Below are 14315 nucleotides of genomic sequence, written 5' to 3'. Positions count from 1 at the left end.
CTGCTACGAAGACAAAGCAGAATCACGTGAGGGAGAAATGTTTTTTTTTCCCCATGCCTCTGAAGGTCAGTAATTTGTTATAAGAAGTAATCACTGTTAGATTCAGGAATAAAAAATAATTTCTATGTTTTTGTTTGAATAAAAAGGAAAAAAGCAACTTTATACTGTTTGCCTCTACTAGCAGTTAAGCAGTTTTACTCTACCACGTTACCATTACCGAATAATTTTGGGAATAAATCTAAAACAAACAAGTTTATCTGATATAATTTTTTGTTAATTGCAAAGACATGCTTACTGTTTCTAACACAAGATATTAACCTGGGGTATATACTATCATGCAGTACCCTGATACAGATCCTGAAAATAGAAATGTTTTCAAGGTCTTACCTTCTCTGTCTTAAGGCCTTGTCCTGTCAGATAAAAATACTCCCCTCCCTTCCATCCTGCATCAACTGGTGTCACCTCATGGTTCTGTTCTTCAAGTCTTTCCATTGGATTTACTCCAGCACCATAAGCCGTACAACCTTCTTGATCTTGACTTCAAGGCAAGCATCTGCACTTCTAGTGACACACTTTTGATAATCTCTAAACCAGTCTGTAAATGAAGGCAGCTTCCATATCATTTTTCTTCGCTTTTTCTTGTCAGCTTCCACTTTCCTGCTTGAAAACTGAACAGCTTTCTTCACACAAACCACCTTCATACTAGGATTCATTCCACTAAAAGATATACTTCTGTCAAAATGTTTAAGGGCAACCAATCGTATTCTCCTTTAGAGAAAGTGTTACAGTATAAAGTAGCATTTCTTCATTTCTCTGTTCTGAAAGGTTCTTAAAATTGACCAGCTGACTCACTTTGTTTTGAACTACACCTACTTGTCTTTCACAGCAGTTTTTACGTAGCCCAGGTAATTCCCCTCTAATGTATATACACTATGTGAATCAAAGGAAATCTCAGAAATTACTTGCAAAATTTCAGAAGCAACAAAAACCCAACATCAATAAGCTTCCCGACTGTTTCTACATTACACCACTTCAAGATTTTAATCTCCACCTAGCCGGAGGAAGAAAGGGCGGATTGTATAACATCTCTCACAATTAAATGAGACTTTCACAGGACCAGGCCTTCCAGTATTTCTGAAACAAAATGAGATTCGAGTACCTACTAGAAAGTCAGAATACAACCAAACCTGACATCGTAGTATTTATTTTCCCTTGCTTTCTTCCATCTCCTCTCATCTTTCGTGAGTCAGTCTGCAACTGGATTAAACATCACTGGTAATTTGCAAATTTCCAAATTTTGCTTTACATAATCCTACTTCAAGTTTTTTAGTGTCAGGAGACATGACTTAAAATATAAACTTTGTTTCTTTGACATGCATTTTGATCCAATTCCTCTTGCACAGGCTTTTTTTTTTTTAACACTACTGCCTCTACTGCAGTAAATGGAAGTCAAGAAGCACCTGCTGCAGAAACAAAATCCTCTCCTCTCAAGTGTGTCAGAACTGGAGCACACATACTTGGCATGAGTAATGTGTAAATGCTTACTGTAAATTGAGGAAAGCCTAGAGTCATATTAGTATCATATATATATCCCTGAGCCTGAATAGACCTGCAAATTAATCTCATGTACCATAACTTTAAACGCTTGACAAACTACAACGTTAAAAATAGATCTTCCTCCACAAAAATATGGGTTGAAACTAGATCTTTAAGCCCCTTCCAACACAAGCCACTCTTTTATTCTGTGATCTTTAACATCTCTTCTAAACCCTCTGAAGCAGTTAATGGGAACAATTGCATGGATACACTGTTCTAGGAACCACAAAGCAAGTTCGCTGCTAGATATCTTTATTTTCCTTTAACAAAATACACAAAGGCACAAGATTCACTTATATCTTGTCATTATTTTACAGGTATAAATAGTGCTTCATATTCAAGTACAATCAAGTGCAGAGACTTTCTATATTTTATGTAAACACAAAACAGATCCGTATGTATGTGCCTCTGGTTCATTTGCAATGCAAATACCAAAGGAGATGCCATTTTTGAGTGTCATTTAACTGAATTCTGTCAAAAAGTTAAACTATGAATAACATCAACACTACTGTAATGACACTTTCCATATGCTTAAGTCAAATGTTCGATGACATTTCAGCTTGTAAACATCTGTTTTTAAGATGTACTCAATTTACTTCAATAGGGAAACATTAAAAGGTATCTAAGTTCACTAGACCAAACTTACAAGATCAGCTGTGGGCCAGTAGTTGCTCTTTGACAGCTAAAGAGATGCCAAGTTATAGGTCACCTTTAATAAAACTTAAAAGTTAAATTTTTCAAATATGCAAAGTGAACAATGGTTATGACTGTTAGACTTCAACCAACTATACATTCTGTGAGTTAACTTAAAGACATGCTTAATTTACAATATCCACTTATACACAAAGCTTTGACATACTGTGGCAGTTGAGGCAGTTTAAGCTCAAGCGAGATTTTTAAGTTGTACCATTTAAAAAAGCTCACCTGAATAGTAACAACAGGCATGAACAAAGCTAAAAACTAGCTACAGAAGGCACTTGAAGTACATTATTCTGCTTTCACTAAAGATTCTTCACTTTGTTCAGTTGAAATAGCAGAATCTGAAATAGAGTCTTCAGTTGAAACATTTTCTGCTGCTTCTTTTTCAACTTCTATAAGACTATCATTCAACTGCTCATCACTTGGTGTTTTGTCATCTGTTTCATTTGTCTCAACAATGCGAGCCACTTCAGTTTCTGTGGAAAGAAATCAAATAATAATTTTTAGAAATGAAGATATAGCTAATATTTCTAAAGTGCAAATGAAAATATTTTGCAATCATGTACAAGTTTCAGCTAGTCCCTACATGAAGTTCTCAACTGTCAAAAGTAAAACCTATAAAGAAAAACGAAACTACTATGGAAAAGAGTTCAGACCTCACTGAAAATACTACATATTTGTAAACATTCATGCTTAACAGAACCTTTCTAGGCTTGTTCTTTTAATGTGAGACAGTGTTAGAAGTAGATATTATGGTAATTCAGCTTCTTTATTCTTGGTAATGGAAGCAATACAAACTATAGCTTTTTTGAGTTGAACCTCCCTACAAATACATTCCAAAGTATTCTACTTGATGGAAACTACTTTAAACATAAGGAGCCAAGTAATTAGAAAAAAATAGAGCAGTCTAGTTCGACATCTGAAAACTGCCAATAAATTTGAGTATTCTTGATCCCGCTACTTGTCTCACCCCTGCTTATTTTCTTCAGTCTCTGATACTATGAATGAGTTTATGCCTTTTGTTGCTCCAGCCCCTCCACACTCAAGTTACATTAGCTCTTTATTGCAGCTGTTGAAGCTCGAGTGACAAAGAAAGTAAGAGGATGGGAGGAAAACAACTCCATGCCCCCAGTTCTTCCATAGTATAGCCCAACCATTACTTGCCTACCCAGTCCTGTAGCCCTTAACAGAACAATGCTCAGCATTCTACAGAAGTATCTTAACCTATCAAAAAACATGGAGGCGCTTTCACTGCAAAAAACAGTTATTTTACATAACTTTTCCCTTCACTTTTATTTTAAAGAAATTTAGTGAAGCTGCTGAAACTCTCCAAAACATACAGTTTAAAAAAAAAGCTTACCTGGAAAGTTAGTACAATAATTAAAGGTCTGACAAAGTTAAGGAACTAAAGAGTAGGTTCTTTAAACAGGAAGCCATGGCAGTCATAGTAAATGGTACTGCTAACTCCACTTATAAACATGATAAATCTCTGTTAAATATACACAGTGATTCCATTGTAAATGCACTGATTAGTGGAACCTGAACTTAATATTAAGTGGTTTAAATTATTGTAGGAACAGTAGCTAAGAGAAAGCTCTGTAAGTAAACTTAAAGATGACAAAAGAAAGGTAGTATTCCTGATGATTAATCATTAATCCAAGATTTAATTGAAGAATGCAGTTAGACACGATTGACAGCAAACAGGTCTATGATGGTTTAAGAACTGTACTGTTGCAACTTTGAAAGCCCTGTTTTTGGCTGCTGTATTTCCCTTTTTCCTATCATTTCTGCTTAATGCTTACAAAGCACATGTACTTCACACTGTATGAGGTCATGAACCCTCTTTTTTAAGTGGGTATTCCATTGTATACCCAGTGATAACCACAATACTGCATCACTAGAGTAAATAATTCGAATACCAGTGTTACAGACAAAAACAGAAAGCAATTTTTAAACTAAAAGAAATGTGAAAAAGACATTAAACTCCAGGTAAAATGAGCCATGTCTGCTTAGAAACCATAGAATTCTAGCCATGTTAAGTGGATTACAGAAAAAACATAGCAGGCAGAAATTCACTTATTTTAAGAGACATATCAGCTTACAAAAATATAGCATATTCACACTGTCCTGTGAAAGCAGAGCATATTTAATAAAGAAGCAAGTCAAATCTCAAACAATTTGTCCATTCCATTATTAAAAAAATACAGCAAACAGACCATTTTGACCAGAAGCTTACTCCTTAGTTTTGTCCTCTACCAGTTGTATTCCTCATGTTTCTGCTCCATCTGAAACACTTGCAAAAAGCCAAGCTCTGCTTTTGGTAGAACTCAAATAAGCATATGCTCAGAATAGCACTATTTTTTGAGAACAGTATCACTGTGAACACTACTGTTGAAGTGCAAACCAAGTTTCCGCTTCTGCCTTGTAAATGGAAATCCTTTCAAATATACTAACAGCTGCTATATGCCAAGAACATGAAATAATTGTAAAATATTCTAAGATGGCCAGGGTACTCCATGCAGATCTGGAGATCAGAAGTAAAGTTGTCTTCATAAACTTCTGACCGCTACAATGAAATCTGAAGTTCAAAGGCATCTAACAAACATCGGTGCCAGATATTCACCACCAAATACTCATGCTGTAAATTTTTGATTCAACTTTCAAAAACATTGCTAAATGACAAACTACATCAAGAACAGCGCACAAGTACCTAACACAGGGGAAGCAGAATTAATCACAAAGACGAAAGTAATTCCTGGTGTGCTTCCCCCGCCCCCCCAATATAGGATTCAAACATTAATACTTCTAGATGTTCAAAATAGAGTTGCCTTTGACAGGAAAATAAAAAAAAGAAATCAAGATCAATTCTTTCCTTAGGAACTGAAGTATTTTGTTTCATTCTGGTACTAAAATCTCCCAAGTTACATTGCTGACTAGCAAAGCATAATGTTTGTGCCAGTAATCTGCATCAGACTGACAGCTGATGACTTCATGTTTCCAGAAGATTACAAAATCCAAGGTTCAGCGCCAGTAGCACTCCACATAACCATTCTTCAGATCTCTTATCCATAGAAGTAGCACGTAGCACGCTTGTCACTGCGTGAGCACACAGCAGAAAAAAGATTGAGCTTCATGCTCTATTCATTAGTAAAGTAGCTGACTGGTAAAAAATATTTATAGCACTTCCGCATCACATTAGCTTGCAGTTTCTTCAAGCTACATAGCTATGGTTTAAACAAATTACATAAGAGTTGGATATCCTTGTGTTGTCAAGACTGTGGTGAGTTTGGTTTCTTGATGTTAATGTTTGTTTACATCTAAGTGAAGATATTCTATTCTTGCTATGACAGCGTTTATATTACCACAGTGAACAAAAGCCTTCCCCAGAGCTAAACCTTCACAACTTAAAATTACAATCAAGGAAGATGCTCATTTATTAATAAAGCCCAACTGTCTGTAAGCAGAGTTATGTTTCAAATTAGGGTTCTGATGGAAAAAGTGATTTACTGAAAACGATATTTTCTCATTCATAAGAGATTACTTTGTGGACACAGGCAGTTAATACACAGTGACAAACAGATAGGGTAACATATATTACATCAGCAAGACATTCCTCAGATATTAGTTATGTTAATATTTAACGCATACTCTATTCCTGGCAGCTTACTAATTATCAAAACAGAATGGTTCATACCTTGTAGATGAAATACTCAGAAAATATCAGGTATTTAAACCACATAAACAAAAGTCAACATACCAAGTTACTTATTTCTTATGTCTCCTCCAAAAACTTTCCACATATACTTCTTAGCAGAAAAAGATGACTAGGGAATGACCCCCCACAGAGGTTTAATTTTTGTTGTTTCTTGTTGTTTTAAATTCAAGAACACCAAACTACAAAGACCACATCCAGAAAAAAAGTAATTTTCAGTGTTAAAGGTAATTTGAAAATAACACTTTTACAAAAAAAGAACAAGCTGTTTTCTCCTGAAAATTCCACTTTCAAAAAAAGCAAAAGTACTTCACAGAATTTTCACTCCCACATCTCAACTGCCTAATGAAAAACTCGCACTAATTCTTAAAGCTTTTTTTTTTTTTTTACAACATCTATAAACTGACTCAGCAGCTCAGACCCATTAAAAGTATAGTTTGATAAACATTACTTCAAAGATAATACTAGCTTAATTAGCACGCCTTCTCTCAAAACCCCTAAAAGCCTGCAGCTGAACACTACTCAGATGCCCTCAAGGCACACAACTCCAAGAGCTAAATATCAGTCTGCAGGGGCTTCTCTATTTGATTCATAAAGAAGAAAACCTGAGTTTTGAAGACCCCAGTAACAAACAATGTTTTTTCTACAACAATCTTCTGCCTTTTAAAGTAGCCACAAATTTATCAATCCATCCACTATTCGCCAAAAAGATCAGATAATAAGTGGGCAAAGGTGAAATTTGCATGGTCTGGCTTCACACATCTGATTTAGGTCTTGTTTCAATACTATATCATAAAAGTACATTTAAGCAGTTAAGTACACTTATCTCTGTTGCCTTTCTACCATAATTCTCTATCTCCTCAGTTGTGTGAAAAAAACTGTTAGAGATAGCTATGCTTACATACTTAAGGCAGATTGTAACCTGTGGCATAAGGGCAAACACAAGGAGAGAGAAATAAAATATGCTGTCTTAATCAACAAACGTTGAGCTTTTCAATCTACATCAGAAGTAATTTCTTCCCTCCTGTATGTTGCTCCATGATACAAACAAACCAGACATTAGTTCCTCAGGTCGACAGCTGGTTGGGGAACTACACTGAAACTAGCTGAGGCAAGCTGCCCTGTTACAAACATTGCTTTGACAGGAAAAGAAGCCAAGCAAGTTTTCCCTGCAATGTACCTTGCATCAGACCACACCCACAGAGATGGCTACAGTTAGGTAAGTTTTCCCTACCTGTCTCAATCAGCATTCCCATGCTAGAAAGTAAGGCTGATGCCATTCTGTAGTTAGTGTTAAAGATAAACAAGTATTCTGTTACAATCTGACAGTCTCCTACAGATGGTGAGCTTCCAGCCTGAATATCAGGCCTGTACCATCTTAGATAATGTTTTCCTACATAATCCCTGATTTGAACTAATGCAAAATGCCAGTAACTATTCAAGAACACAGCTAACTGGAGATTCCTTGGTTCAAAATTATCATTTCCGAAGTCTTTTAAAACACTGCATCTTCCTGTTGGCTGTATACCAGATGCCTACTGTATCTGCAGACTATAAAAAGTCTCAAAAGGAACTATGTTAAATTAAAATTGACAATTTGTCTTTGAACTCCCTGATTTTAAACAAGGCGGTTTTTACTAGATTTTCCTGCCCTGAGGAAAACAGCAAAAGGAACAAAGGCAGAAATTCCAGCGTAACTTAATCAAATGACCTGCTGAACACAGTTGAAGTTAACTACTTAGGGATGTATGTCCACTTTAACTAATTTACAGTGCTGTTTTCCACGTGTTTATCAGTAACACTGGTATACAGAATTTTGCTGTGCCATCATTGGCACCAGCCATACTGCATGATATCAAGAAACTTTAGAGTTCGGGACCAAAAACAACAGCATTAATAAGTTAAGCTCGAAGCAGGGACAAAAAAGACAGGAAAAAATTATAGACTACACCTGCTATGAAGCTATTCCTTATAGAAAAAAATCACCCACAAAGAGAACTCTAAATGAACAGTAAAAACAAACATATAGACATTACATATCACTAAAAGTTGGCACATTCAATACCAGCATGCATGGGGAAATGGAGATTTCATTGGACACTGAGTAAGAGCAGACTTGACGAGGTTAGCATGTACCTTCTGTCTGCTGATTCCCCTGCGGTTCTCTCTCACTTGATTCTGGACGCTCTGTTTCCGACTGCAATTCTGGAAGTTGCTTTTTTTCAAAATTGAAATCTGGTAGTCGTGGAGCTCGAGGTCTCGTTTTTCTTGCAGGATTCAGGAAAAAGCAGTAGGCACATCTAAATGCTGCACAAAAGCACATCCAGTAAATAGCCTCGATAACTGATTCCATGTTTCACCCTACTCCTGCACAGTATCTTGACTGTCCAAAATATTATAAAGAGAATTAAATGACTATCAATATCTAAGCTTATTCCCATCAAATTTACACAAACTGTTCTATTTAGCTCCTTTTTTTTTTCCTTCAGCATACATTTACTTCCAAAATACCCGTTTGCTTTCAAGCTCTGCTGCACTTCTGCATAGGCACTTTTGCCCATTATTGTGAAATATCTGACCACAACAAAATAATGCAATTCAGTACCATGAGATGTTGTTACATGTTGTTCCATTCTTTCCTACAGAAGACCTTCGCTGGCAGATTACTTTTTTCTTAAGATGTCACTGTGCTCATCATTCAAGTAAAGGGATGCTGTGGACCTTTAACACATTTCCTCACTATTTGCTATTTGAGGAGCATTCTGCTCCAGTGATGCTTAACTAAGAAAAGGCAATTTCGTTCTGAAGAAGTACTGTAGACCACATAACAGTTAAATGCATATTTCCACCAAGACACAAGCGGGGAGAAATGGTCATCTCTTGCACACTAGAACTGTGAATACACTTGAGCTCGGATGACATATACACTAAATATATTCAGACTCAGAGGAAACTTTCATCTTATTCTTTTACAGTGCTGTATATTTTCTCACAAAATTAAGAGAAACAAGATTAAATAGATTTATCTAGCATTCTCTCATTTTTCAAACATCAGGCTTACACTTGTGGTATAAAGGAGGCGAAATAAAACATCTGTGTTCAATAAAGAGCTGTGTCTGTCTTAAGTTATTGTCAGCCATAAATTCACATATAGCCTCCCAGGGCTTGTTCCCACTCCTTTTCCGATATCTCCCCAAGATCTTCTTGCCAAAGCAAAATTTTAAGTTCTGGTAAAAGAGGAAAACTTTTATGTCACATCATTTCTCAACATAAAACCCTTCTGAGAACCCTTCAAAGTCAGTAGCAATTGTCAGGGATGTATTGGAGGGGGCTTATTTCTACTGAATAGTTTTCTGCACAGAATCCTTGGCCTGGAGGTTGCAGTAAAGTACTTCTTTAAATCTTAAAGTGAATCTTTAGATACAGAGTAGTAAGTTACCATAAAACCGTTCCGATATGAAATGGCATTTCACGGTGTCAGTTGAGTATTTAACCACAATCAATACGAAGCACGATGCATGTTTGTTACAAAACACAAGCCAACTATTATAGTCTACTACTGATGAGTTCTTACCTATGTATTCAAACTCCTCCTTCAGAGCCATACCATTGTGAGAACAACATTGCTGACATATAAGAGCATACCTAGAAAACATTAATACATAATATCATACCTTTAAGTAATAACAAACTCAAGCAGGAGAAGCATTTTACTTTAGACACTAAAAGCTTAGATATTTACTCTTAAAAATTAATTTCCACTGTGAAATCATTACTATTTAAGGCCAACTAAATCTGTATACTTAAGAATAATTTTTATAGTTGGTTTAAAAACAGCTACAATTTAGACATCATAGTTGAATAGATTTTTAATATCAGCATTTTCAGAAAATAACATCAAAACCATTTAAATGTTTGTACTACATCAGTGACCATGGTTAATATGGGAGTTCTGATATGTCCAGACAGTTCTGAAGGCAATCAAAGCATTTATAATGGTAATAAAGCTGAAGTGCTAAGATAATTAAATGGTTGGGTTTCTTGAACTATTTATTCACCTACTGAAGTATCAAGGTTTTATTTTCATATCATGACTAATACCATTCAAAATGGTTACCATTTTCCCTACTAACAGACTTCATGAAGCACTAAGAAGTAGCCATTTCATTAAGAAATTTGCGATATTTTTAGTCTTGATCCTTTTGATTTAAAAGAAAGCTAAGTTCCCTATCTCTCAAGTATTTGCATACTCCCTTAAGCAATGTCTTACCTGTTCTGAGGACCATCACCAACCAAATATTCAATAACTCTATCCACAACTCCTCTTTCTCGAGGAAGAATAGCTCTTGCTAAAGGAGGGCCTGGAGGATGAAGACCTAGGAAGACATGAACTGTATCAAATGGATTTTCAACTATATTATATATGATCTGTCAACTGTCCATGCTAGCATCATTGAAATTCCACCTACTTAATATAAATGCATATTTTCAAATCTACGCTTAGTCATAGTCAGAAGACCACTAGTAATATCAAAAATATTTTTATATTCCATCCAACTACTACCAAATAAAACTCCTTTAAAAACAAGTAACAACATTAGTTGCTACCATCTTTCTCTCTCCTTACATATAGCAAATAAAGCACACCAATAGCACACACACACTTGTCTTTCAACGAAGTCTGAAAACCTCTGGTCTACTACAAGACCATCACAAACTACCATTTTCCATTTATGTCACTTATGTCCATACTTCTATCTTCCCTTCCAGTCTTAACACAGAAGTTAGGCATCATGAACAAAACAACAAAAATCATTCAGACGTGACCACTCAAATATCAAACATTTAAAATCGCTTCCCAAGGACAGTCCTTGCCAAAACCCATTTTACACACATCTGAGATGAGTAACTTACAGTACATTCAAGAATTTAACACGTTTATCAGATTATATGGCAACATATACTGCCTTCCACTTCCCTGTTAGTTAACTGTTGCTATTTTAAAGGAAATACTGCTTTTAATCCACAGTAATTCTATGCAATAAGATGTATGCCTCCCAGAACTGGCATATCACATTGTCACACTTACAGGCTACAGACAGCGCTTTGTATTTTGAAAAACTGCTTGATCAGTTACAGTTAAATCTCTTATCTGGGTGTCCAATCACCAGCCAACATCCACATCAGGTTAAGTTCAAATAAGTGCTACCAACTGAAAACATCTGGTTTCTCATCTTAAAGGACAGAACCTGAGAACATGTCCTCCAGAGACCACTTACACTATCTAAGATAAACTTTATGTCCCAATACTTCAGATTCTTTTTAGAGGTGACAGTAACTGCAGTCTACTGCACAGCTTGAACACTTTGCAGAGTTGTGAGAATACACACACACACTCTTCCTATTCCTCCAAAGTATTCCCTCCTAAATTCTGACCTGAAATAACTCATCTAAAGAGCATGGTTTCTGCAGATTATTCAGTCAAGAGTTCATCTACATTAATGATAAGGAGAGATTCCCTCCAGGATCTCACACAGTTTCCTGAGACAAAGACCATGCTACACCCACTAACCCAGTAGGCTAATACCTATATGTGAAAGCTCATTCATCAGTTGAGAAAGCTACTACAGCATTTGAAATTATATTTGGCAGCTCATTAACTAAACCTCTACCACATCATAGAGGAAAAAAGTACTTATAGCTGAACAATGCTAAAACCTTATGGGTCAACATACAGCATTAGTTCCAGACAACTTGTCCTGTTGTGCTCAGTGCCAAGGAGAAAGAAATCAACACGTGATAATCTGAAGCCATGCAAGAACTAAGTATATTTAATCCTTAGGAGTTAAATTCTCAAGGCCCAAAAAGCAACTAATATTCTCTCAGGGAAGAGTTCTGGCTTGTAACTATTCGATATATCCAGTAAAAACACATATATAAAAGGAATAGCTTAGAAGGGCTTTCAGCGACCACACACTTAGCTTTTGATTCTCTTTTCCAGTATTTTTCTTGGAAAGACATGTTTCACAGATTGGATTAGTAGAACTAACTCAGAAGGATATTTAATTGAAAGACACCATGAAAAAGAAAAAAAAAAGAGGGCAGACTTCAAGCCTCACAGAATATAAACTTATCTTTCAAGTAGCCTTCTTATGCATGTCCTAGTGCTGCCCCTATCTGCAGTTATTCCTTCCAGTAATACATCTTCCAGCAGATACTCCTTCATAAGTACACACACAGAAGCAACATGTATGACTATACACAGGCAAAGACAACATAGCAGATCTTGCCATTTAGTAAGCTGATTCAAGATGAGCTTTCTGCTTAAACAGCATTAAATGTAACTGACAGCAATCATCTCTCAAACCTTGCATCTTTTAACCTCCACAGATGGGAGCAAACGGAAAGAGAAGAGTTACTTATGCCAAAACACGCTACAATCAGTTGTAAACCTGAAGTTAGTGGTCACATATCTGCAGCTCCTAAGGTAAAAATCAGAAACATTGTTTCAAGAAGCAGGTATCAAACATTTGGAGCACTGTCCTCTCCCAGTCCTACACAAAGAATGAGAGTAATCTTGTCATTAAGAGTGCAATGTTTCTAAAAGAAAACGTCTCTCATCAATTCTGCAAAATTTAACTAAATGGTCTGTCCTCATCTACACATGAAAAATAACATTTGATCAGAATATACTGCAAGTTACATGCTTCCAATAAGCACATCTTTTCATGCTTGACATGCATGGTTTTTTGAGGTGTTTTTTTTTTTCCCCACTCATCCTCATTTTCACAAAGAAGAGAACTGAAATCAGGAGATACAAATCAGCATTGTCAAGTTATTCCTATATTCTGCAACCAAATAGTACTTAAAACTAAGAAAAACCTCAAAGCAGTCGCCAGAACAAATTCACTGCCATGTTAACGAGGCAGAATTCTACTTTTTCAGATTTTTCCAAAAGCTGTCCGGGGAAAACTTCAAGTGAAACACATTTCCTAAGGCTTTACCAAAAAATAAAAAAACTCAGTGCTTCCATTAAAAAAAAAGTGAATGGTCAATGTTTAACACGAGTGTGATGGCAAAGGAAGACTGATATAATCTGCAATAAAATTAAAACTCTACAATATTTTTTTCCAATGTCTGGTTAGTATTCAAACACTGATTAATATCCAAAGATCAAATTTTTGTATGCCCCGTATATCATAACAAAATTTCTAGTAGTTAAAAAAGGTAAAGTTTAAGTAAAACTACCTAGCATTACAACAAGCTCCAAGGAAAACTTCAATTACCTGCCTACTAATAACTCAAACCAACCATCTTAGTTCTCATGCTGTTATGGACACCAGTAATTAATATGAACATCAAAAGCAATCATTGTAGAAAGACTGGTCATTTTTGCAAAGCTTGGCAAACTCTCAACTACCTGCTGGTTATTAATTTTCAAACATATGGGAGCTCCGTGGTAATACACGTTAAATTGATTCTCCTCTTCAAAATATAGTATAATGAAAATGAATTATTAATCTTCTCTACTTTAGAGATAATTAAGGCTATTCACATTTGTTGCAAGCCATGCATAAACTTAGAGGCAATGATATTACTCTTACAGATACTGCATTTACATGCTTCCCTCTACAGCTACATGACTAAGATTTTATACGCTTGAAAGGTTTGGAGAAATTCAAGAGAAAACAAGGCCTCCACACTGACAGTTACAGCACACAACAGAACACTGCTGCAACAACAGAACAACACATTTAAGTAGAAAAAATGTACGTGCATATAAAGCATTATCATGAAAATTACATTAAATATTGTAATTAACAGTCTTGGCAACTGTCCTTTTAAACAAGCTGGTTGTTTTCCCCTCCAAACCTTTTCAGCAAGTAAAGGCTAACATTCACCCAGCTTATTCATTGTTCCCATTTCTTTTTTCCAGTAAGAAAACTAGCAGATCGCTGATACATCATTATAAAGCCAGCATCTTAACCAAGAAGGAACATGTGATTTTAAACTCATTAAAGAATTTTCAATACGCAGGTTTCAGTAAACACATTTTGAACCCAAATGACCACTTACATGGTGTGTGAAGCTAATTTACAGAACTTCAAGATAATCAAGAAGTATTAATATCTTGCCATTATAGTTCACTTCAGGGATAAAAACAAATTTAGCGGTTTCATAATAAAGGTAAACAATTACTAAGCAGTAACAAGGCTTAACAAAGCGCAGAAAACAGATCACTACTCATGAACATTACACCAAATTACAGTGGCGCTGAAAAGAACCTTGGCAAGTTGCATCCCCATGA

General features: G+C 35.8%; 1 protein-coding gene across 11 annotated transcripts in view; it reads right to left on the bottom strand.

Moving 5' to 3' along the window:
* LNPK (lunapark, ER junction formation factor) overlaps window positions 1832-14315 on the bottom strand; it is a 38661-nt gene continuing 26177 nt past the window's right edge. For 9 of the 11 annotated variants that reach the window (XM_021398899.1, XM_021398905.1, XM_021398900.1 and 6 more), the window contains 4 exons: window positions 10278-10398; window positions 9582-9652; window positions 8144-8314; window positions 1832-2771 (listed from right to left, as the gene is read on the bottom strand). In XM_021398899.1, the coding sequence (XP_021254574.1) occupies window positions 2584-2771; window positions 8144-8314; window positions 9582-9652; window positions 10278-10398 (551 nt within the window). In that variant the 3' untranslated portion in view covers window positions 1832-2583. The remainder of the gene's footprint in view (window positions 2772-8143; window positions 8315-9581; window positions 9653-10277; window positions 10399-14315) is intronic. The other 2 variants (XM_021398907.1, XM_021398908.1) reach the window with 1 other exon arrangement.

This window comes from Numida meleagris, chromosome 5 (assembly GCF_002078875.1).
Source record: "Numida meleagris isolate 19003 breed g44 Domestic line chromosome 5, NumMel1.0, whole genome shotgun sequence".
Taxonomy (NCBI): domain Eukaryota; kingdom Metazoa; phylum Chordata; class Aves; order Galliformes; family Numididae; genus Numida; species Numida meleagris.
This window is presented reverse-complemented; position numbering and strand designations above follow the sequence as displayed.